Source organism: Elephas maximus, chromosome 22 (genome assembly GCF_024166365.1).
Source record: "Elephas maximus indicus isolate mEleMax1 chromosome 22, mEleMax1 primary haplotype, whole genome shotgun sequence".
NCBI lineage: Eukaryota > Metazoa > Chordata > Mammalia > Proboscidea > Elephantidae > Elephas > Elephas maximus.
Genome location: NC_064840.1, coordinates 7565746 through 7591607, shown reverse-complemented (window position 1 = coordinate 7591607; position 25862 = coordinate 7565746). Strand labels below are relative to the sequence as shown.

At 39.1% G+C, this 25862-nt stretch overlaps 1 protein-coding gene across 1 annotated transcript in view; it reads left to right on the top strand.

Annotated features, from left to right (window-relative positions):
* The window catches only part of KNTC1 (kinetochore associated 1), a 76863-nt gene that overhangs the window by 32932 nt on the left and 18069 nt on the right, over nt 1-25862 (top strand). The window contains exons 32-51 of the mRNA XM_049866486.1: nt 976-1048; nt 1664-1731; nt 5160-5440; nt 6399-6571; nt 6991-7088; nt 7536-7674; nt 8255-8311; nt 8994-9157; nt 10531-10635; nt 13777-13905; nt 14543-14659; nt 16143-16252; nt 16896-17103; nt 18815-18904; nt 21059-21230; nt 21317-21375; nt 21507-21723; nt 23697-23770; nt 24017-24227; nt 24343-24452. Of these exons, the coding sequence (XP_049722443.1) occupies nt 976-1048; nt 1664-1731; nt 5160-5440; nt 6399-6571; nt 6991-7088; nt 7536-7674; nt 8255-8311; nt 8994-9157; nt 10531-10635; nt 13777-13905; nt 14543-14659; nt 16143-16252; nt 16896-17103; nt 18815-18904; nt 21059-21230; nt 21317-21375; nt 21507-21723; nt 23697-23770; nt 24017-24227; nt 24343-24452 (2655 nt within the window). The remainder of the gene's footprint in view (nt 1-975; nt 1049-1663; nt 1732-5159; nt 5441-6398; nt 6572-6990; nt 7089-7535; nt 7675-8254; nt 8312-8993; nt 9158-10530; nt 10636-13776; nt 13906-14542; nt 14660-16142; nt 16253-16895; nt 17104-18814; nt 18905-21058; nt 21231-21316; nt 21376-21506; nt 21724-23696; nt 23771-24016; nt 24228-24342; nt 24453-25862) is intronic.

Here is a 25862-nt window from a genome sequence, read left to right as displayed (position 1 = left end):
TTTTTTTTTGTACATTTGCCTTCTTCATATAAGTGGAATCATACAATATTTGTCCTTCTGCAACTAGCTTGTATCATTCAGCATACTGTTAATCAAGGTTCATTCATGTCATAGCAGGTATCAGAACTTCATTTCTCTTTATGGCTGAGTAATATTCCATTGTATGGATAAAACACATTTTGTTTATCCATTATCTGTTGATGGACACTTGGGTTGCTTCCACCATTTGGCCGTTAAGAATAGTTTTGCAATGAACTGTTGTACATGTTGAGTACTTTTTATGGGCCATACCCTTACTAAGGGAAACCCTGGTGGCGTAGTGGCTAAGTGCTACGGCTGCTAACCAAAGGGTCAGCAGTTCGAATCTGCCAGGCGCTCCTTGGAAACTCTATGGGGCAGTTCTACTCTATCCTATAGGGTCGCTGTGAGTCAGAATTGACTCGACGGCAATGGGTTTTTACCCTTAGTAAGCATTTTACCTACGTTGTCGCTCTTAATTAAAGCTTCTGCCCCTTTGTTTTTCTTGTCTGTCTCTTCCCCTACCCCGTTTTTCAAATCTGTTTTTGTCTTGAAGATAGTAGTTATTTCGTAGACTGCTGTTCTCTAGGCTAAACAAGTTCAGTTAAGTCCTTAACTTTCCCAGAGAACTTTTCCAAATGTTTTTTCAAATAGTAAATAAACTATGAAAAAGGGATGACTTCTCTTAATCATAGTGTAGCTGAAAGATTATTTGGGGTATTTCCATATTCTATGGTATTTCTAAACCATATACCCGAGAGTGTATACTTGTGTTTTTAATGTTTAGCTTGTGTTCACTTTTGACTCCATTCTTTGCTGCTCAACCTCCCCTAACATGGACTTCTCATTTTTCAGCATTTTTATTCAGTTTTTCTGATGCCATGGTTTTTATGTGTTTCCTTCCATGTGAAGTGGCCAGTAAGAGAGGTAGATTTCATTTTATATTTTTCTTTTCAGGACAAGACCTGGAGAATGTCTGTAGCGAAGACGTCAGTAGACATTCTTAAAACACTTTGCGACATTCAGAAAGGTAATTTCTCCCTGTGCTCCCTGATCTTAGTTTTGTTCTAAAGCTTGTCCTTTTCAGAAGGAAGCATCAGTGGCTCCCGCCTGTACCTACTATTTTCCTGGCTCCGCCTTTATTGATGCTACCATTTTTCTTCATGAAAAGCTCTTCTTGCCTCATTCTTTGGCTCACTAGCATACTATAAGACACAGTATCTAAAATCAACAGCATGTATTCACCTGTGTTGGTACACGTCTGCTAGGCTAGGTTTCTCTCATGCCTTGCTCTTCTTGCCCGTTTTCCTCACTTACCAGGTGGCTATGATCAAGGAATGAAAACACATTTAAACTTGAGTTTAAGCCAAACAATTCTGAATGTAACTTTCTGGGGAGGAAAAAAACAGCTACAGTTTATTTCAAGGTAATTGCTGTTCCTCCTGCCTCCGTAAATGCCTCTTTTCTGCCTTCAGAAAGAAGAGTTAGATTTCTTTCTGAACTGAAATTCTCTTATTTCAGTATCCGTAAGGGACTACTAAAGGCTTCAGATATGAGCACCAAATCTAAAATTTCAGCATATTTAAGTTCTGGTAATATGGGAATTTGCATCTCTGCTATAACTTTAAAAAATTTTTAATTACAGACAATCTGCCGAAGAAGGATGAAAGTGAGGAAGTCTTAAACCTGTTTAAAGCTGTTGCCAGCTTGCAGGTAAAGATGTTGAAAGTCATTACTGGACCAGTCAGTGCCTTTGACATAGATAAGCAATCCCTCCTTAGAATGTTTTGTAGTAGTTCTTCAGGGTCTTTAGATACGCCTGGCTTTCCCTCTCTCCCTTTTTAAAGTTGTATCCTAGTTAATGCTTCATTTTAAAGTATTTGGCATTTACTTAAGTGGCCTGTATAGACTAGTTTTACTTATGTCAGATGGGCCTGAATAATGACTAACAATAGGTACCATTTCTTGCCTGCTTACTTTGTGCCAGGTACCATTCCAAGGGATTCACGTATGTTATTTAATTGTCACAGTAGCCCTCTGCAGTAAGCGCTACTGTAATTCCCTTTTTACCAATGAGGAAGCTGAGGCACAGGGAGGCTAAATAGCTCACTAGCCACAAAGCAAGAGCCCTGGTGGTGCAGTGATTAAATGCCTGGCCGCTAACCAACAGGTCAGCAGTTGGAACCCACCAGCCATTCTGTGGGAGAACGATGTGGCAGTCTGCTTCTGTAAAGATTACAGCCTCAGAAACACTATGGGGCTGTTCTCCTCTGTCCTATGGGGTCACTATGAGTCAGAATCAACTTGGGAGTAATGGATTTTTGTTTCATTTTGTTTTTAGCCACAAAACTAGTAAGTTCTTTTAACCACTAGGGCATACTGTCTTGAGGTATCGTGAAGTATTATGAACTCTCTGTAAACACTGGCCCAAAAAATTACCATCTACTACTTCAAAATGGCTTAGATTTTTTTTCTATGTAGCTTCATCCTTTTTTTTTTCATTCTAGATGGTTCCATTTTTCTTAAAAATTAATTTCTGTTAACTTTGAGTTGATCCACTATTAAAATTTGATATTTGAAATTTATTATATTTTGGCTCAAAATCCTTCCCAATGTGAAAATGGTTTATAAAGAAAAGGGCTTTTGAAGTTAACTAGTAAGTTTCATCAAATATAAAATTGGGTAAATTCGAGAACCTCTTCATGAATATTTCTAATGAACACGGGCAGATCTAACCCTCAGCTGTATTATCTCAAAGTATGTAAAGATGAAATCTTTACTATAGCTTATTAGACCAGTGTTTCCCAAAGTATGGTCCGTGGAATCCTGAGGGTCCCTAAGACCTTATTCAGGGGGTTCGTGAGGTCAGAAATATTTTCGTAACAAAACTAAAACCTTATCTGCATTATCATTCTTGTTCTCTGACAACTATACAGTGGAGCCTTTCAGAGGCTTTGTGACGTGATGACATCATTGCTCTGAGGACTAATGGGATGTATACTTTTGTATATTCTTGTGTTTTAAGAATTTCTCACTTTAATTTTTAATACGGCAAATGTTGATAGGTATAATCCCGTAAACGAAAGTTTTTGAGTCCTCAGAAATTTTTCAGAGTGTAGAAGGGTCATTTGACCAAAAAGCATGAGACCCACTGAATTAGACAATAGATATCTTCTTGAAAAACATCTGGGGTGTCAGCATAAATTAACCTCTCTGCATTTTTTCTTAAACTGGAAAATTAGAGTATTTTTAGACAATGATTTTGTTCTTGGCAAACTCATGTCTGTTGATCAAGCTACTATTTATTGAACATTTGTTGGCCAGGTCTGATGTGTATCTGCAGTCTTCACATCACCTTGCAAGGTAGCCCCTGTCTCCATTCCCTCTGTGCGTGGGAAAACGGAACCTCAGCAAGCTCCTGCAGCTTGTCCAAGACGCTGCTGCTGATCCCTGCAGCCGCCATTCAGACCCCAGCGTGTCTGATATCACCGCCCTTACTTGTTACTCTGTCTCATACTGTCTCATCTACATCAAACAGTTAAAACAAGATTTAAAAAAAAAATCCTTTAAAAGTCATGAAATTTATTGACTATACCCAGAAATGCACTCCTTCGGATATGATGCACATTAGAAGAAGAGAAACTTCTTGGTGACTAATGCTTTACAAAGAAATTATTTCTTTATTCTTACATTTTATTTTTAAAAGAGTTATATAAGTTTATGATGATGCAGAATTCAAAAGGTTTGAAAGAGTGTACGGTGAAAAATAAGTCTCGCTCCTACCCTGGCTGCCCGGCCACCTGGTTTCACATGTCAGGTGCAGCCATTCTTACCAGTTTCTTACATGTCTTTCCAGAGGTTTCTGTGGTTCTACAAACGTATGTTTGTGGTTGTTAGGTACCACTGAGGTGACTTGACTCATGGTGACCCCATGCGACAGAGTTGAACTGCCCCACTGGATTTCCTAGGCTGTTATGGGAGCAGATTGTCAGGTCTTTCTCCTGCAGAGCCACTGAGTGACTTCGAACTGCCAACCTTACAGTTAGCAACCAGGCACTTTACCATTGTGCCACCAGGCCTCCTTATACAAGCGTGTGTGTGTGTGAGCCCTGGTGGTGCAAGAGTGAAGAGCTCAGCTGATAACCCAAATGTCAGCAGTTCAAATCTACCAACTGTTCCTTGGAAACTCTATGGGGCAGTTCTCTTGTGTCCTGTAGGGTCACTATGAGCTGTAATCGACTCAATAGCAACAGGTATATGTATGTGTGTGTGTTTGTGTGTGTATATATATATGTGTATTTTTAAATTTATTTCTTCAGGGTTTTATGTACTTTGCAATTCACTTTTACTCTGAGGTTTCCAATAATCAATATAAAAGGAACCAGTCATACAAAAAGAAATAAAACAGTTGTCCTAACATTGAAACACGAGGAAAATTTCTTTCATGGTTCCTAAAGAGGGTGCAATGAGATATGATGAATAAAGTCTTCAGCAGCACACCTATAGTCAACACCAGCAGTGAGTTCTTAGGTTTATTTCGGTACGTTACTGTTTCTGCATGATGCAGCTTCTTCAGGGAAAGATCACTAATATTTTTTGGGGGAAAACATTGGTTTCAAAATTTTGTAGTATTATGTAAATATTGGCTCCACCATAGATTATGTATATGTAACCATTTAAAAATAATATTTATGAAGTCTGTGTAAGGACAAAGAAAAAGGGAAATTACATAATGTTAACTGGAAAAAGTAACATGAGGTTATGCATGTAGCCGTCAAATGCAGGTGAAAGGAAATACCAGGAAAATGGTCAAAGTCTGTGATGTTAAACGATGCTGCTCAACGTCGTATAATGCACAGGACCAGCCCCTCCGCCCAAAAAAGACTCATCAGGCCCCAAATGTCAGTAGTGATGACATTGAGAAACCCTGGGTTAAAGTGATGTTTTCTTATTTTCCAAACTTTTTAATAATATTGTAACTTTTGTAACTTGAAAAATAAGACCTTAAATTCTTACTTTATGGGAAATAGCCTTTGAGGAGAGGTAATAACTCTTTGTTGGAAAGATTGGAAAGATCATGATTTTTAACAAAGGATAAGTCAGAGAGACTTATGACTTTGTCTTGCTTACCTTTGCTACAGGAGAACTTTGATATCTTCCTTTCATTTGAAGATTACAGCAGTAGTTCCCTGGTGGCAAATCTCCACGAACAGCACATTCAAGCTTATGAAGTTGCTCAGGCTAAGCACAAACCCAGGAGGTCCCCAGAGCCCTCAGCTGCTGGGACACAGAGCCTGCACGCAGAATCAAAGCTGCACAGACAGGCGCTGGCGCTGCAGGTGTCAGAACAAGAGCTGGAGGCAAAGCTGACCCTGAGGGCCCTAAATGATGGGCAAGTCGAAACAGTGCTGAAAAAATGCAGGTGATGTTCCAGCTCCCTGCCTTGCACAGTTTACCTTCCATTGCCGTGTGCTTCCTTTATTTCTTCAGTAGCAGGGGTGGTGCCAGGAACACTTTATCCGTAACAGTAACATAATCACAGAGGCTATTCTTCGTTTCTTGTCCTGAGAACCTGTTTTCAGCCGCTCCGTGGGAAAGTAGTAGCATAGAAGGCAAATAGCTGATAACGGCGTAGTTAAGTAACCGTCTTAGTTACCTAGTGCTGCTGTAACAAAACATATCAAAAGTGAGTGGCTTTAAAGAACATAAATTTATCTGGACATATCAGTTCTTTCTCTGGGCTTCTCCTCTAGTTTCTGGTATCTGCCATTGATTCTTGGTGTTCCTTTACTTGTACACAGGTCCTCCCATAGCATCTGTCTTTCCCCTGTATGTGTGTCCACATCTATTCTGTTCTTTTTATATGACACCACTCAGAAGGGATTAGGTTTAGGACCCACCCTACCCTGGTATGGTCTCTAATATAACAAAAGAAAATGTCTCTTTTCTGTAAACAGGGTCCTATTTACAGGTACAGGGGTTAGGATTTTAACATATGTTTTGAGGAACACAATTCAATCCATAACAGTAACATAATCATTGAATTTCAGTTCCTGTATCCTTTGACATTTAATGGTACTCTATACCATGGTGGTGCAGTGGTTAAGAGCTTGGCTGCTAACCAAAAAGGTCTGCAATTCAAATCCACCAGCCACTCCTTGGAAACCCTATGGGGCAGTTCTGCTCTGTCCTATAGGGTCGCTATGAATCGGAATTGATTCGAGAGCAATGAGTTTGTTTTTTTCTTTTTTTGATACCACGAAATCATTTTAAAGACATTTTAAGTGTTGGTGGTGATGGCTATGTGTTAATCCAAAAAAGCAAATGCGTTTGTTTCCAATACGTGTATTCTAACTGCTGACACTTCCTTTCCTCCAAAGAGACTTGTTTAAGTATCACTGCAATGCGGACACTGGGAAGTTGCTGTTTTTGACATGCCAGAAGCTTTGTCATATGTTGGCTAACGACGTCCCAATGATAATACCTGTGGGAATAAATCTTCCTTCAGAGATACATGACTTAGCCTGCCAAGCTGCCACCATCTGTAGCCCAGGTGACAAGATTTGTAATGCGAAGTTTTATGTTCTGCGGTTCATTTCGTACTTGCCTCCCAAGTGCTGTGTCTTTACATTTGAAAAGTACAGCAACTACAGAGTAGGTGGTCTCTCCATTTTACAAAGGGACAATATAACTCACGCACTTTGGGGGATTGTAATGTAACTGTCGACTGTTAACAATACTGACTTCCATAGAATTGTGAAATTCCTTTCCTCCCCATATCTGATTTTACTTTCAAGCCAAGCATAAGAAAAATGTTGACCTGTGTTGCCTAGGGTAGTGAAAACTATACACAAACCTTTCTGTCTGTTTTTTGGCCTTCCTTAGAATTTTAAACGCTAAAACTATTAGAAGGTTGTTTGTATCATTGTAAACATACGAAATATTAGTCTAATTATTTTTTTTTCTTTTTAGATTTTTTACTGGATGCTTTAGAACTATGTAAATATACTTTAACAGCAGTGGAACTTTCCAGACAGTGCCAGATGGATGACTGTGGAATTCTAATGAAAGTAAGTCACTTTTGCATTTCTTTTCCTCTGGCAAAACCCCTGCAAAATCCATCGTGTGTCAATGTAAAATCACTTGCAAAATCTACAGAAATACTGAGTCTACTTCTGTTGTATTTTCTTGTTCCAACTGAAAAACAGCTGACAGGCAAGAGGACTCTTCTCGTTTTTAGCTTTTCTGGTCATAGTTATTGGCTTTGGTTTGCACTATCCTTTGAAACACTGGGCCTTCGGTAAGGCCTTGCTGCCCTGGGTCCTTAACTTAGATTAGCAGTTTAATTTAAGATGGCGTTATTATAAGCTTTAAACCGGAAGAAGCCAGCTACACAGTTGTATTTGACCATCAAAACTGCGTTTGGCACTGACACGCTAGCTCTGGTTCGCTTGGTGAAGGTGGTGCCTGTTTTGCGCTGTTTTAATTTGTATCTTTTCTGTATGTCTGGTATTTAGACTTCTTTTGGAACACATAAAGATCCTTATGAAGAGTGGTCTTATAGCGACTTCTTCAATGAAGATGGAATTGTCCTTGAGTCACAGATGGTGCTACCTGTTATTTATGAATTGATTTCATCACTTGTGCCTCTAACTGGTAAATCCTGTTTTTGTCATTATTTTATGTGTATTTCTTCAGTACGGAAGTTTAAAATGTAGAGTCTTGGAACTAGAACTGCACACAATAACATAGATGAATCTCACGGACATAATATTGAGCAAAAAAAGCTAGACACAAAAGAATGTGTACTAGCTAATCCTATTTACATTAAGTACAAAAGCAGGCTAAACTAAGCCGTGCTGGTGAAAGATAGGGCACGGTTACCCTTGGGGATAGGTCATGGGCATGGACTGGAGGGGGTAAGAAGGGGGCTTCTGGGTTGCTGCTCATACTCTGTCTTGTGATCTGAATGTTGCCATTTGCATATAGTCAGCTTGTAAAAATGTGCCAAGTTGTATGTTTCAATGCACATTTTTCCTTGTGTATAGCTTACTTGGAGTCCCTGGGTGGTGCAAAGGTTAACTCACTCAGCTGAAAATAATTTTTTTTTTCAAGTAGCAGTTTGCCTTACAACGTTATTCGATAATAGCACAATACTTGAATATCACTGCATATACATATTTTCTAAGAGAGTTATTTTACTTAGTGTTTTGTAATTTGCTATTCTGTTTTGCAGAAAGCAAGAAACATCCCTTGGATTCTGCAAGTTTGCCATACTGCTCATCTAGTGACGGTATTTAACATCAGAACTGTACAGATTGTATTTAGATCTTATAAATATACAAATATAGAAATTCGCTAACATCCTGAATACGAATCTGACTTAATATCCCTACTGTAATCCTTTTTTAATCCTTAGTACATTGTTATACTTACAAAGCATCAGAAGATTGTGTCATTTGGCTTAAAGCATTTAACATTTATGAGCCTGTTCGTAAATTTTGGTTGTTCAGATGGAGAAATGGTTTCCGTCAGCCAATTATTTAAGGGAGTCCCTAGGTGGTACAAATGGTGAAACGCTCGACTACTAACTGAAGTTAGACTCGGAAGACAGGCCTGGCAATCTGCTTCCAAAATGACACAGCCTTGGAAACCCCATAAAGCAGTTCTATTCTGCACACAAGTCAGAGTCAACTCGATGGCAACTAACAACAGTGACGACTTAAACCGCTCATTTAAAATAGGCAGAGTACAATAGAAGTACCTCATTATCTAGTGGATTTAGTTATTTTGTGATTTAAATCAAACCTGTGTTAGCTCCCTTATTAACTAACCTTGAAATAAATCCTATGATTACTTGCATTGAAGAAGTATGGTGCCCCGAAACAATTTCTAGTAGTAAGATCTTTCTTTGTTTAAGAAAAAAATCTGAATATTGAAATACTTTTACTCAGTGCACTTTTATCATTTCACAGGAGAGAGCCTCATTTTACCAATTATAAGTTCCATCTCTGCCCTGCTTCAGAACCTCCAGGAATCTAGCCAGTGGGAGCTGGCCCTCCGATTCGTAATCGGTTCCTTTGGCACCTGTCTTCAGCACTCGGTGTCAAACTTCATGAATGACAGTTTGAGTGAAAAGGTACGGTTTCGAGAACAAATACTTTGACTTTGGATAGATACTGATACAGAAGAGCTGCCAAACTAAGGATTTTGAAGTCCACCTTTTAATATCTGGGCCGTGTAACAAGGAAATCAATAATTCGTCAGATTTTAACAAATCCCTTTTGAGCATCTACTAAGATTCAGGTGTGGTCCAAGGCGCTTACGCACATTTTCTCTCTCAAATCCTTACAACCGAGAGTCTCCGTATTGCAAGTTAGGAGACTTAGATTGGGGAGGCAGTTACACAAGGATTCAGATCTCAAGTGGTAGAGCTGAAATATTAACCCGGGTCTTGGGACTTCAGTGGAAACGCTGGTGGCGTGGTAGTTAAGAGCTACAGCTGCTAAGCAAAAAGGTTGGCAGTTTGAATCCACCAGCCACTCCTTGAAAACTCTATGGGGCAGTTCTACTCTGTCCTATAGGGTCGCTATGAGTCAGAATTGTCTCCATGGCAGTGGGTTGAGTGGGACTCCAGTGCGGAGTAATTTTGAGAATGCCACATTAAATCAAATATATGTGTTTGCTCTTTGTTTCATTGTAGCCCAAAGTACTATAATTATTTCTTCATTGACAACATCATTTAAAATACTCCAGAAGTAAACCAAAAATATCCCCTCAAGTCTTCTTAAAACCAAAGAATAGTTTAACTTAACTAGTAAAAAATGTCTGTCTTGAGCATTGTGCTCTTTGAAGAACTATCTGTATGGGATCAAACTGGCAAAAGTAGCTTGAAAGATTAGATGGGAAACTTAGGGTGCAGTGTTAATGAGGGAGGAACAATTCAGAAAAAGAAGGTTGCACAACTCAAAGAAGGTGATCAGTGTCACTGATTAGGGAGCTGGGTTGCAAGGGGGGTTACCTTCATTTCTATAACTCTGTTTATATTTATTAAATCTCTTTTTTTTTAATCAACTTTATTGAGGTATACCTTTCAGATATAAATTACACACGTTTTAAGTGTACCTACCAATGTATATTGGAAACTCTGGTGGCGTAGTGGTTAAGAGCTACGACTGCTAACCAAAAGGTCGGCAGTTTGAATCCACTGGGTGCTCCTTGGAAACTGGAGCAGTTCTACTCTGTCTTCTAGTGTCGCCTCAACAGCAGTGGGTTTGTTTTTTCGTTTACCAGTGTATACAGCTTATCACCACCCCTACATTCAAGATGCAGATATTTTAAAAGGTTCCTTTTTGCTCCTTCCCAGTAAATTTTTCTTGGCCCCCGCTTCCTAGCACTGTAGGTTAAATGCCAGTCGTTTTTGCATACAGTGATATATTTTAAAAGTTCCTTAATATTTCCAGACTGACACGGAGAAGTAACCCTAAAGATTCTTTTGTTCTTTTTCAAAAGTTGTTTGGAGAAACCACATTGGTTAAATCAAGGAATGTCGTTATGGAATTGAAGGAAAAAGCCGTTATGTTTATCAGGGCAAATGCTACAACACTCTTACACAAAGTGAGTATTTGTTCTTGGTGAACTTTCTTTTGCTTTTTACCTGTCAACAGTGCATCGTATTATCCAATACCATGATGATCTGCTATTAACAACTTCGAGAACCTGTGTAATGGCTAATCATTGTTTTTTTGTGTTGTTTCATTATGGTCATTGACACTCTGTTGAGCAGTTTATTAAAATGGTAATCAACCTTTTTCACTTCCACCCCCAGATTTTATTCTACGGATTAAAGCATTTCAGTGATCCTAGCTGTAATTTATTTATATTCCAGGATTTCTAATCCAGAAATGCTGTTTTTCCAATAGTTAATATTTTTAAAAAGGTTCTAGTATACTTTTAAAGAGCCCTGGCAACACAATGGTTGAATGCTCAGCTGCTAACTGAAAAGTTGACCATGTGAACTGAGCAGCGGCCTCATGGAAGCGAAGCCCTGGTGATCCTGTAAAGATTACAGCCTAGGAAATTCAGTGGGGCAGTTCTCCTTTATCACATGGGGTCACTATGAGTCAAAATTGACTCAATGGTACACAGTAATAACGGTAATAGGCTTTTGGTTGCATTGGGCATTTTAGTTTCCATTTGTCAAGTCACTTTTTTTTTTTCTTACTTACTGTTTGGTAATAATTTCCAGGTTTCAGAAAATCTGTAAGAATAGTACAAAAACCTCCTGTACCCCCATTACCGAGGCTCACTGATAGCGTTATCATTTGCTGCCACATGCCTTCTCTCTCTTTCCCATAATTTTGTATTCTGTATTATGCTTTTCAGATCATTTAGGAAGAAGTGGCGTACCATTTTGGGTCTTTACCCCAAATGCTTCACTGTTTGTTCCCTAAGGATAGGAGTATTATCTTTCCACAGTACAGTTATCAGCTTCGTTAAATTTAACCATGATACAAAACTTGTGTTAATTTGCTACCCATGTTCCAATTTTGTCTACCAACCGGATAATGTCCTTTCTAGCATGTTTTCCCTTTCAGTACAAGATCCAGTCTGAGGATCATGTATTGCAGGGGCCAGCAAACCAGCCAGCCACTGGTTTTTGTAAATAAAGTTTTATTGGCACATGGCCACACCCATTCATTTACATACTGTATATGACTGCTTTCACACTGCAAGGACAAAGATGAGTACTGTGACAGAGACTACATGGCCTGCAAGCCTAAAATCTTTACTATTTGGCCATTTAAGGAAAGGTTTGTTGACTCCTGACATATTACATTTAGCAAACATCTCTTAGTCAGTTTTGATCCAGAACAATCTTTACTATGCAAGTTGAAAAATGATGTCAGTGCCTGGTGATAGCACTGTGCTCTTTCTTTATAGTTTTCTAGAGCTTGTCACTTTTCCTATGCTCCATGAGAAGTCTTTAGCATTATGTGCAGATTTCCCAGAAGTTTCTTCTATTTCTTCTTGTATTTTCAGTGTGTTTTTTTTTAGAGAATACTGACTTTGACTAAGATGCCACATTTTGCTTTCAGATGCCCACTCGCATCAGAAAACTGTCTTAATCATGAGTCTCGCGTCAGACAGGTCACTGCTCTATTCTTAGTTCAGTTATTGTTAAGCCCTAGATGTTAAATTTATTCATTCAACAAGCAACTGTTGTGTGTCAGGGATTGTTCTTAGCCCTTAGTATATAGTAGTGAGTAAGACAAAGGTCCTTTCTTCACGGACCTTACATTCTGTAGTAAACAGAAACACAGACCAATAGATAACATCTCACATAGTGAGTGATAGGTGCTGTGGAGAAAGTGAAGTAGGGTAAGAGGGTACAGTAAGTGATGCAGTTGGAGCATTCTGGCTGTACTTCTTCCCAGACAGATTTGTTTGTTCCTCTGGTAGTCTGTGGTATATTCACTATTCTTTGTGGTTTTTCTTATTCATCGTCCAGTTTTCACACGCATATGAGATGATTGAAAATACCATGGCTTGGCTCAGGCACACCTTAGTCCTCAAAGGGATATCTTTGTTTTTTTAACACTTTAAAGAGGTCTTTTGCGGCAGATTTGCTCAATGCAGTACGTTGTTTGATTTCTTAACTGCTGTTTCCATGGGTGTTGATTGTGGATCCAAGCAAAATGAAATCCTTGACAAGTTCAATATTGAAGCTGAAGTTTAGTTTAACTAATAAAAAATGTCTGCTTCGAGCATTATGCTGTTTGGAGATCTATATGGGGTCAAATTGACAACAGCAACTCAGAAAGATTAGATAAGAAGCTCAGGTGGCAGTAGGTTTATGTTAATGGGAGGAACAGCTCAGAAAAGGAGGGCGAGAATGGTTGCACAACTTGAAGAACGTAATCAGTGTCACCGAGTGGTACATGTAGAAACAGTTGAATTGGTGTATGTTCTGCTGTGTATATTCTCAACAGCAATTCAAGCAAAATTAATCAAAAAGTGTGCAACTCAGAACTATGTTACTACACATACCTTTTCACTCAACACTTGTGCATTCCTAGGACCTTGTCTTTATTTCTTAGTGCTGCTGTAACAGAAATAACACAGAAATGGGCGGCTTTCATGAACAGAAATTTATTTTTCCACAGCTTAGGAGGCTTGAAGTCAGAATTCAGGGCACTAGCTCTAGGGGACGGCTTTCTTACTTTGTCAGCTCTGGGGGAAAGTCCTTGTCTCTTTTCTGTTCCTCAGTTCCTTGGTAACTTGCATGTGTTGTGTGTCTTCCCCTGATTTTGCGCTTCTCTGTACCTAATCTGCTCTTTTATATCTCAAAGGCAATTGGCTTAAGACACGCCCTATACTGATAACGAAGCCCTGGTAGCTTAGTGTTTAAGAGCTAGACTGCTGAAAAAAGTCAGCAGTATGAGTCCACCAGCAGCTCCTTGGGAACACTATGGGGCAGCTTACTCTGTCCTATAGGGTTACTTGAAGGCAATGGATTTGGTTTTTTTTTTTTTTAATATAGTGATCATGATCTCATTAACACAACAAAGAAACTCCTCTTCCAAGATTGGATAGTGTCCACCAGTATAGGGGTTTGGGATTTAAAACACATATCTTTGAGGGGCACAATTCAGTCCGTATGGGTCTTAATTAAGTTTACTGACGAATAATCCTATAGATACTTAAATCTGTTTTGATTGTGAAGAACTGGCTTCTTGTGCTGCTTTGCTCCTGTAGGTATTCAATTGTCGCCTGGTGGACCTGGACTTGGCCTTGGGTTACTGCACTCTCTTACCCCAAAAAGAAGTGTTTGAAAACCTCTGGAAGCTCGTAGACAAAGCATGGCAGAATTACGACAAAATTTTGGTATGACCAAAGGAAACGCATCTTCGGTTCTTGAACACAAAATACAAAAGATTTTGGGCAAGAAATGAAGTTAGCTTTGCCATTAGGTCTTCAAGATTTAGTGGAAAAATGTTTGGCTGACTCCCGTGATTTCTACCAGCTTTTCCCTGACTGGTGGTGTCGTGATGAATGTACAGCCTGTCATAAGCTTTGCTTGCCCCAAAGAATTACTGGTGCTTTTTATTTTTTAAAATCTGCATGTGCATGGCCATAAAACCTGATTCATTCTCGTGCATTTGAAATCCTAGACCCAGGAGCCAGTTCTTTTTGGCAGAACAAGTTGAAAGGGGCAGAGAAACTTGTTTTTGCATATTGCTTATTTAAAATTTTGCCTTTTGTGAGAGTTTTGCAAGATAATTAAAACTCGGCCTTTTCTTAGGAAGGGAAGCCAGATCATACTTCTGGTACCCTATGAAAAGCTGACTTACCTGGGTATTGTGTAAGCAGTAATGACTGTGTACAAAGCTATACGTAGAAGTCTACACTTCTATCTCAAAGAAAGGTTATGATTTTTGTCATTGGGTTTCACCTAAAAGGTGTTAGTTAGAAGAACTTATTCGACTTGCAATTGGAAGTTCATTCTATTTTAATTTTGTAGGCGATATCTCTGGTGGGCTCTCAGCTGGCCAGGCTCTATCAGGACAAAGAAATGGAACTTCAGTTCTGTGAACTCAGTACTGATGCCCAGTGGGGTGTCCGTCTCAGCAAGCTTGGTGTGAGTATTCTTCATGCTGCTGTGAGGTTTCATCCATTCTGATAACTACCCATTTGGAAAATTTAAAACAAAGATCTCATTTTCCTTACTTTTGGAGAGAGGATGTATATATCCTGAACTCACGAAGTATAACTGTAACCTTCTGCCATCTAGCCAACTCCAAACTCATAGCGACCCTATAGGACGGAGAAGAACTGCCACGTAGTTTCCGAGGAATGCCTGGTGTATTCAAACTGCTCACCTTTTCGTTAGCAGACATAGCTCTGAACCACTATGCCACCAGGGTTTCCTCATAAATTATAGCTATGTTAAATCCATAGCTGGTGTTTTCACAGAGATAAAGACCCTTTATTTTTAAGGAAATAAAAAGAGGCTTGACGTTTTTCGCCTGCTTAGCTTTCTCGTAACACACACACACAAACATATATACATACACACATATGTTGTTGTTAGTTGCCACTGAATTGGCTCTGACTCGTGGCAACCCAGCATTCAATAGAACGAGATGTCGCCTGGTTCTCTGCCAGCTTTGTGGTCGCTGGTACGTCTGAGTCCACTGTTGGAGCCACAGTGTGTCTTGAGTGCTTTCTGACTTCGAGGGCCCATCTTCCCTGCACTGGAGCAGACAGTATTCTGTTGTGATCCGTAGGGTTTTCATCGAGCTAATTGGCTAATTTTTGGAAGTAGATCACCAGGCCTTTCTTCCTACTCTGTCTTAATCTGGATTCTCCATTTGAAAACATTTGGCCTATATTGTTCAAGTTCCTTTTTTTTTGTTCCCCCACCATGGGTGACCCAGCTGGTATTGGAAGTACCAGTGGCATAATTTCCAGCAAGCTTTCAGAGTGTGACGCACTGACAATGGGTGGCAGATACGTATAGAGTGTTAATTGACAGTCGTGCTATTTTAGGCCTAGCCTTTAGCCTCACACTTTTGTTTTCTGCTACGGTTGTTTGGCTAGAGATAATATTAACACATTTAGACAGGTATACCAAACTTTAAAAACTTGCATTACAGAAAAGCGAGTGATCCTTATTTTTTACTTTGCAAAAAAAAAAAAAAGGCAAAAAACCCCTCTGTTTTCTTTGGCCCTTATCATGACCGTAAACATTGACTTATCAGGAATGTAACCATTGTGGAAATGGTGTGTACTTTGAAGCCTAGTTCCTGTGCAGTAAGGGGACTGGTGCCCCACTCTCTTTAACAACCACACTTGACAGATGAAGAGTCAAGGGCTGAGGGTGGCTGAGAGGGATTTTTTTGACCCACAACCAAATATTCCTGAAATCTCACAATGCTGATCGAGTTGGAGAGTGTGGTAAAACTAAAGTTGGATAAGCTATAGAAAAATGTTTTCTTTATTAAAAAAAAAAAGGTAGTAATAAAAGACAAGTCACAATGGTGTCTTTATTTACCCTCATACATTCCGTTTGATAGGTTATTTGTGGGGTTTTTTTTTCCCCCTGCTCTTTTTATTTCTAGATTTCTTTTCAGCCAGCTTTCAGGCAACACTTTTTAACCAAGAAAGACCTCATTAAAGCTCTTGTGGAGAATATAGATATGGACACAAGCCTCATTCTGGAGTATTGCAGGTAATTCTCAAAACTTCAGCGGTATTTTTATTATTAGCTTAATAAACCGGTAACCTTTACAGCAAGGACATCATAATAAAAATGATAATTACATGTGGCCCCATAGACTTCTGATGTTTTCTTTTGCTAACCTCTAAAATAAGTAAATCCAAAGCCCTGTTAACTGTCTTCTGATACCACCTTTTTTGTTTACTGTTTAGTGTTTCTCAAACTTGCCTGATAAGAAGTATCACCTAGGGCACTCAATTAAAAATGCACATTCCCGGGCCCCTCCTTGGCAATTCATTTAGAGGACCTATTAGAATATCAGAGAATGGCTTCAAAATGGTTGTATCACACATAGTTGCTGCTGTGGACATGAGTGTATCTTAGTCTACGTTTGTGAAATTCCTGAAAATAGAATTGCTATACCAAGGGATACGAATATTATTTTATGACCCATTTCCCCCCAATAGTGTCCCAGTTCACATGTATATCAATGATAATATCTGATTTTTAAAAGGTAACAATTAGCTGTAATGACAGGCAGGTTATGAGAGTGGACGGGGCAGGGGTTAAACTTCAGGAATGGGAGCACATGCCTAGTGTTCAGTTGGACGCTCGGGAGTGTGGGGTGATGTGTGTAACTGAGTACTTGGCGCAGTGCCTTCCAGCTGGACTGCGATGCAGCGCTCAAGCTGTTCATCGAGACTCTGCTGCACCAGACTAACGCCAGCCAAGGCCAGGGGGATGCGGCTGTGGAGCTCACAAAGCAGCAGCACCCCAAACTCCTGGCCAAAGCCATCGAAATGGTCCCTTTACTGACGAGCACGAAAGATTTGGTCATCAGCCTCAGTGGAATCCTGCACAAGGTAGGTGAATGGTATATGAACACACCAGTCATTATGAACGTTCCTCCCATGCTGAATTAGATACACGTGCTAACGTACTGAAAACCTAACTCCTGTATTTTTTATAACTTTAATTTTGAAATAATTTTAGACTTCTATGTTTTTAATGCAGCGATTTTCCTGTCTTGCTTTTTTTCCTCCCAAAATAAAAATAGCCCACCCCTCCCCCCTTTTTTTATTTCTGGAAGTAGCACCTATTCTTTGAAAAAGGATCAAGCTAGAAAGGAAAAAGGTATAAATCAAAAGTAAAAATTTCCTATATTCCCACTCCCCTGAGATAGAAATGTCAATTTGGCAAAGACCCTAGACTGAACATGCTGCTCCATGGATGTCATTACATGTCAGCATGTATACATCTATCCCATTTTGAACAGATGCATGTTTATTCCACTGTATGCTTGAGACGTACTGTGTTTAACCAACTCTTTATGGATGGACGCTTAAGTTGTTTGTAAATTTCATTATTTTAAATTTATAGAGTGATCATCTTTGTGCATACATTCTTACACTCTTGTATGATTTTTTTTCAAGGAACTTCTAAGAATTGGTATTTTTAGGATAAAGGGTCGTTTGGTTGGTGGGATGAGGGTGGGTGGAAGATTAATTAGCAATACCTCTGTCATCATTAGTCTATATAGATCTTCTTCATATTTACTGGCTCTGTGATAATCCTTTGTAAGGATAAGTTATTTAACCAGCCCCTGACCAATGGGTGATTATTTCCAGTTTTTAAATATTACAAATGGTTGCTGCAAATAGGATTATAAGACTGTAAGAAATACTTTGGTTTTATATTTCACCTGTAACTCAGCCATAAATCATAAAGCTTTACTCAGAATTTCTGGGTACTACAGATGACCTTTCCGTTTTGTTCAGTGTTGTTACTAGCATGACTCTGGTTGGCATAAAAGTAGAACAAGGTAATGGTATGTGGGCAGAAGTAAAGAACAAAGTGAATGCTTCCTTTCTTTTATAAGTGTACATAAATGCCACCCAATTAATTCTTCTCTTGTAACATATGCTTAGAGCTAGAATGAAAACCTGTGAGGGATTTTTGCTTGGAAGCCCACAATTTTAGCTATACCTTTTCCAAGGAAAGGTCAGTTCCCTCCTTTTCTGATTTTCCTAGTATAAATGGAAGAAATAGAATTTTAAGAAAAATGGTATGAAATAATTAAATTTTGATCATGTTTATTATTTCCAACTTTGTAGTACCCTAAGAAGGAGCCTGGTTAAGTGCTTGTCTATTAAAGGTTGGCAGTTCAAACCCGTCAGCAGCTTGGCGGGAGAAAAGACATGGTGATTTGCTCCCATAAAGATTACAGCCTAGGAAACCCTCTGGGTCAGTCCTACTCCGTCCTGCTGGGTTGCTGTGAGTCAGAACCGACTCGACATCACGCAGTAACAAGTACCCTGAGGAAATCTTTCTTTGTCAAAGCACTACTGCCCTGTGTAGCTTTTTTTATACTCTGAGAAATTTTTAAGCATGTATGTTTATCCTGATAGAACTAATTTAGAGGAAAATTTTAGTTCATTTAAAAAAAATAAATTAATATCACAGTGCATTGAGAGCTTATATTTGTAATCTGTACTAAGGAACATAACTGAATAAAACCACCTACCATCATGGAAATGTCTTCTCAAGTTTTGAAATATTTTTGTTTTTATACAGTTGGATCCTTATGACTATGAAATGATTGAAGTTGTCCTGAAAGTTATAGAAAGAGCTGATGAGAAGATAACCAACATTAATATTAATCAGGTATAAGGAATATATTAAAAATCAGAGAACCATCTTTATGCTCTTATCTGGATCATAAAAGTTACAGTTATCCAGTGTCTTTCTGTGCTATCCTTTCAGCTCCCTTCAAACTCTACAGTTTATTCTCAATCCCTTTCTTTAAACTGTATGCACAAGTGAAAAGATACGCATGTGGCATCATTGATCATATTTTCAATTTTGTTGTATTGGTGTGATTTAAATTTGCTGTCCTAGAGTATGACATCATTAAAGGACTGATTCGGAGGAGAGAAAGCAAAACTATTAGCCATTGGACCAAAAAAAAAAGAGAGAAAAAAATACATGGGGACCAGAGGTAGATTCCATTTCGTGTATTAACAGGCAGGTCCAGGACTCAGTCAATCCTATCTCAGAACTTTTAGTAACTTCTCCGTCATTTCTGGATTTTGGTCAGAGTAGCTTTTATATCCCTTTCTTATTGTTTTAAAAATAAAATGGATGAATTTTGCACAACTTGACCAAGGCCGATTATGACCTTAAGCTCACTAGAATAAAGAATGTTATTGGTAAATAGTATAACACATACAATTCTGAAACAACAACAGTAACAACCAAACAACACGTGAGTGGTTACGTAGTTAGATATGTGTGCATATGTGTATAAACCAAAACCCAAACCCATTGCCGTTGAGTGGATTCCGACTCATAGTGACCCTACAGGACAAAGTAGAACTGCCCCATAGAGTTTCCAAGGAGCACCTAGTGGATTTGAACTGCCGACCTTTTGGTCAGCAGCCATAGCTCTTAACCACTGTGCCACCAGGGTTTCCAAAGTATATAGGAAAGTTTATATGTGTACCTGCAGGCACATGCGTATCCATGTATGTGCTGCATATATATTCATATATATAATAAAGCACATAGGGGCACAGTCACAGATGCTTCCTAGACGTAACCAAACACCTCGCAGGATTGGTGTGATGGCTTTGAAGTCTTAGGACCACAGTCTTATGGGACAGCTCAGTCAATTGGTACAACATAGTTAATAAAGTTTATTTTTTCTGCATCATAGTTTGATAAGGAGCATCTGGGGTCTTAAAAGCTTGCAAGCAGCCACCTAAGATACAGCTGTTGGTCTCCACTTGTCTGAACAAAAAAGAAAGAAGGAAACCAAAGACTCAAAGAAGAAGCTAGGCTCCAGAACTAAGTGCCTATGTGAATCACAGCCTCATCTATCTTGTTACCAGAAAAACTAGGTGGTGCCCAGGGACCACTACTGACTGTTCTGACCAGTGACACAATAGATGGTCCTGGATAGAATAGGAGAAAATTGTAGAACAAAACTCAATTTCCTAAAAAAAGAGCCAGACTTACTGGGCCAGTAGAGACTAGAGGAATACCCAAGACCATCGCCCTGAGATACCCTTTAAACTTTGAACTGAAACCACCCCTGGAGGATAGCTTTCAGCTAAATAACAGATTGGCTCATGAAATAAATAATACCACCCATGAGTACTGTGCTCCTTTTAAAAAAAAAATCTGCATGATACCAAACGGTCAACATTTACCCTAAAGCAAAGAGGAGAAGGTCAGGTGGGCAGGGAAGCTAGAATAATGGAAACGGAACAACCAGAATGGGAATAATGAGACTATTTACACAATGTAGAAAATGTAACCAATGTCACCAAACTATGTAAAGAAATTGTTAAATGGGAACCTATATAATTTGCTGTGTAAACTTTCACCAAAAACACGATAAAATATTTAAAGAAAATGGATTGATTCAAAAGGTTAGACAAGTCCCCACATGTAAAATATATGCATAAGAGAGCTAAAGAGTCTAGAGAGTTAATTTTAGTTGTACTGCCTGTTTAAAATGAAATTAAGTCTTTTTGAGGTAAGTCTTAAGCTATATGAAGAGTATGGAAAACTACCAAACATCCTACCAACAACAGACACCATCACTAGTTTCTCCTAGTATGATTTCTTTAATGAGCCTATAAATTATGGTTTAGAAGGATAACATTAAAGGGAAACTGGAAAAGGTTCTGATTATTTTAGTGAAAACCAAACTGCCTCAGAACGGCATCCTGTGATGGTGTGGAGTTAGGACAGTTTTAAAATAGTTATAATATGGGTTAATCTTACAGGAAAATACTCTTTCTTTTAATACAGGCACTGAGCCTTCTGAAACATTTGAAGTCATACAAAAGGATTTCTCCTCCAGTGGACCTAGAATATCAGTATATGTTGGAGCATGTAATAACTTTGCCATCAGCTGCCCAAAACAGACTTCCTTTTCACTTAATCTTCTTTGGCACAGCACAGAACTTCTGGAAAATTCTCTGTATGTTCATTAACTTCTTATGTATTTTATTAAATAGACAAATTTTTTTTCTTAAGCAAATCATACTCTCCTTGTTTCCTTTCTAGCCACAGAACTCAGTGAAGAATCATTCCCAACATTGCTCTTAATTTCTAAATTAATGAAGGTAATTTTAGGGTTAAAAGTCAGTACGGCCCATCTTTATCTTATAATTAATTCTGACCCCGGTAGAAAAACTTTATGCTCCTTTCATGTAAAACCCTTATAAATCAGCCTTACCTTTTCCTCTCTTCAAAGTTTTCTTTGGACACTCTATACGTGTCAACAGCCAAACATGTTTTTGAGAAAAAACTGAAGCCAAAGCTCCTGAAGTTATCACAAGCTAAATCCTCAACTCTGATGACCAAGGAAGTAACCAAGATCACTCAAACCATCGAATCCTACTTATTGTCTATAGTTAATCCTGAGTGGGCTGTCGCTATTGCTATCAGTATTGCCCAGGATATTCCAGAAGGTATGGATTCTTCCGTTAATGGGCTCAAAATGGCTGGTTGTTTTGTATTTTGAAATAATAATAAAAAAGTGTACTAGAGTCCCTGGGTGATGAAAAATGGTTAAACTCTTGGCTTCCAACCAAAGGTTGGTGATTTGAATCCACCCAGAGGTGCCTCAGAAAGCCCCTTGGAGCACAGTTCTACTCTGATACATGTGGGTCGAAGTCAACTCGATGGCAGCTGGTTTCTGTATATTTAAGGAAAAGTAGTACGACAGTAGTAAAATGGATTTGCCCTCTTTGTTCACTTGTGGCATTGCCGAAGGTTAAAAAGGCTCAGATGAAATAAGCAAGACTCCCAACGTTTGTGCAAGGGCTACAGGCTGTTGGTGGGAATATAAAATGGGTACATATTTCCTAATGTCCTTTTATGCTACTTTGAATAGTGAATCCTTAGATATTCTCACATAATCAAACAAGTGCACAAATCCAGGCATTTGTTGCCGTATTTTTAGTTTTAACGAAAGTTGAAAACAACTATTTAAAAAGCTGTTTGTCAGTCAGGAACCAGTTTAAAAAAGAGGGCGTACTCATAGACTGGAATACCATGTAGTTGATTTTGAAAGTGATCCAAGAAAAATATAATGTGAGAACAGCAAGTTGTACAACAGTATGTATGGTATAATCCCATTGGGGTTAAAACGCACGTGCCAAATCAAAACCACTGACAGCAGTTCACGCTCACGAGGATGGCTGTGATCAAAAAGACGGAAAGTAGCAAGCGTCGGTGAAGATGTGGAAAATTTAGAACCCTTGTCCATTGCTGGTGGGAATGTAAAATTGTGCACCAAACAGTTGGATGCTTCCTCAAAAAGTTAAACACAGAGTTACCATATGATCCAGCAGCTCTACTCCTAGATATATACCCGACAGAACTGAAAGCAGAGACACAAACAGACACTTGTACACCAGTGTTCATTGCAGCACTAGTCACAGCCAGAAGGTAGAAACAACCCAAGTGTCCATCATCAGCTGAATGGATAAGCCGAATGTGGTCTGTCCATACAATGGAATAATTATTCAGCTATAGAGAGAAATGAAATTCCGATACACACCGTTACATGGGTGAACCTTGAAAACATACTGAGTGAAATAAGTCAGTCACAAAAGGATAAATAGTGTATGATCCCACTTATGTGAAATATATAAAATAGGCAAGTGTATAGACATCAAAGTTTATTGGTGGCCACCAGGGACGGGAAGGAGAGGGAAATGGGGGAATTCGTTTAAGGGGTACAGAGTTTCCGTTTGGGGTGTTGAAAAACTTCTGGAAATGGATAGTGGTGGTGGTTACACAACATGGTAAATGTAATTAATATCACTTAAAAATGGTTAAAATGGCAAATTTTTTCTTGTATGTATTTTACCACAATAATGTGGTTTTTTTTTTTTTTTTGAAACCCTGGTGGCGTAGTGGTTAAGTGCTATGCCTGCTAACCAAAGGGTCGGCAGTTCGAATCCACCAGGCGCTCCTTGGAAACTGTATGGGGGCAGTTCTACTCTGTCCTATAGAATCGCTGAGTCGGAATCGACTCGACGGCACTGGGTTTGGGTTTTGGTTTTTTAATGTGTTTTTTTAAATACACACGCAAATGTGTGTACACACACACACACAGAAAAGTTCTGGAAGAAATCTAAAAAAAAGCGTATCAACTGTAAGGATGGCACAGGACTGGGTAGTGTTTCCTGCTGTTGTACACAGAGTTGCTATAAGTCAGAACCAACTCAATGGCACCTAACAACAACAACAGGGAATAGGAACGGAGGCTGGGAGAGGGGGGCCTCCGTGAGCTTTTTCTCCTTTATGTCCTATGGTGTTTATAGTGTTTTGTACTATGAGTTTGTATTTTTGTAATTTAAAAATAAACTTGCTAACCTGGCTAAAATATATTATTTTGAAAGGATTAAGATCTGCTTATGAATATTTATTTTAGGTTCCTTCAAAATGTCTAGTTTGAAATTCTGCCTTTATTTAGCTGAGAGATGGCTACAGAATATCCCGGCTCAGGTATGTCAGGGCTAGAGGGAGGGCTTCTTTTTTCTGGCTTTTCCCTTTAAATTGTGTTTGCTTCACACACTCTTTCACCATGCCCTAGTGATTGGCCTTTTCAAGGGCTGCATGCCTGTGGGGAGAATGAAGGTGGAGGCTTGGTGTATAAAAAGTAGGGAGGGACCTTCACTGGTTAGCATGGATTCTTAGCCTCAGCTGAGACTCAGAAAATGGAGTTTTCTTTTGCCTTGGAATTTTTTAAAGGACGAAACCCGCGACAAAGCCGAGGCTCTACTGAAGAAGCTTCATATCCAGTACCGGCGATCAGGCACCGAAGCCGTGCTGATTGCCCACAAGCTGAACACCGCCGAGTATTTGCGCGCGATCGGGAAGCCAGCCCACCTCATTGTCAGTCTGTATGAGCACCCCAGCGTAAGTCAGAGGATTCAGAACTCATCAGGCAGAGATTACCCCGGTGAGGACAAAACTCTTATTTTTGTCAAAGGGAATCTATCATTAGGATTCCTAGTTATCTTACATTGAAAGCTTGCATTTTTCTTTTTTTTGATTCTTTGCCTTGAATATCTTAGATATTCATGCAGCAGCTAAAGAAATAGCTGAAGTCAATGAACTGAACTTGGAAAAAGTCTGGGACATGTTGTTGGAAAAATGGCTGTGCCCTACAACAAAACCTGGTGAAGTAAGTGCTCACTGCCTGAGGGTGTCTGCTAAGTGTGAGTCAATGCCCTTCTCAAAGATTAAATAAAACCCAACCCATTGCCATTGAGTTGGTTCCAATTTATAGTGACCCTTTAGGACGGTAGATTTCTCCAGAAGTTTTCTAAGACTGTAAATCTTTACGGCCGCCGACTGCCACATCTCTTCCACATAGCAGCTAGTGGGCCCCAACCACTGACCTTTCAGTTAGCAGCCCAGCAGTTTAAACACTTCATCACCAGGGCTTAAATACACCCTTTTAATTAGAAAACAGAATCTTAAAAGAAGGCATTTTATTCATCTTAATGCCTCTGTTATCTGATGAGTTTTAATGATATTATTTTTTTTCCTTTTTGCCCAGATTCACCAACTTTTAACATTTGTCATACTTGCTTTGTCCCTCTCTATGTATAGATAGTCCCCGACTTAAAACGGGGTTCTCTTCTAACAGCTCCGTTGTTAGGTCAGTTGTGACGTAAGACGGACATCTCATTTTTTTTAGTTTTCATTATTATTCCTTTTTATTATCAGTATCTTTATAAATCTCATCTTTATTTGTCTTTGGAGGTTAACATGAGAATGATAACAGCAATCATGCGCTGCAACGTTGTATGTAGTACATATTACTAATGATAAGATGTACCAAAAAAAACCTCCAAAAACAGACGGTCGTACGTGTGAGTCATCATAACTCAAATATGTCATAATGTACATACTCATAACTTTTTTTCTGAACCATTTGGGGGCAAATTGCATGCATCATACCCTTGTGCCCCTTAATATTCCTAAGAACAAGGACTTTCTCTTCCTTAACCACAGTATAGTTATCAACACCAGGAATTTAATGTTAATTCAATGCTTGAATCTATTGACTATGCTACATTTTAACCAATTGCCCAATACTGTACTTCCTAGTGTTTTTTTCACCTGGGTCCCGGCTCTAGTCGAGGATTAAATGTCGCATTGATTTGCCGTGTGTCTAATATCTTTCATCTAAAACAGTTCCTCAGCTTTTCCTGTCTTTCACAACATTGGTGTTTTTAAGAGTACAGGCCAGTTATTTTATGAACTGTCCCACAACTTGGGTTTGCCTGATGCTTCCTCTTGGAAACGCTGGTGGCGCAGTGGTTAAGTGCTATGGCTGCTAACCGAAGGTTGGCAGGTCAAGTCCACCAGGTGCTCCTTGGAAACTCTATGGGGCAGTTCTCCTCTGTCCTATAGCGTCGCTATGAGTCAGCATCGACTTGACAGCAATGGGTTTGGCAATGGGTTGGGATACTTCCTCATAATAAGATTCATATTAAGCATTTTGGGCTAGAATTTGACATAAGCGATACTCTGTCCTCAGTTTACCCCTATTTTACCCCTAATACCCATTACCATCAAGTCGATT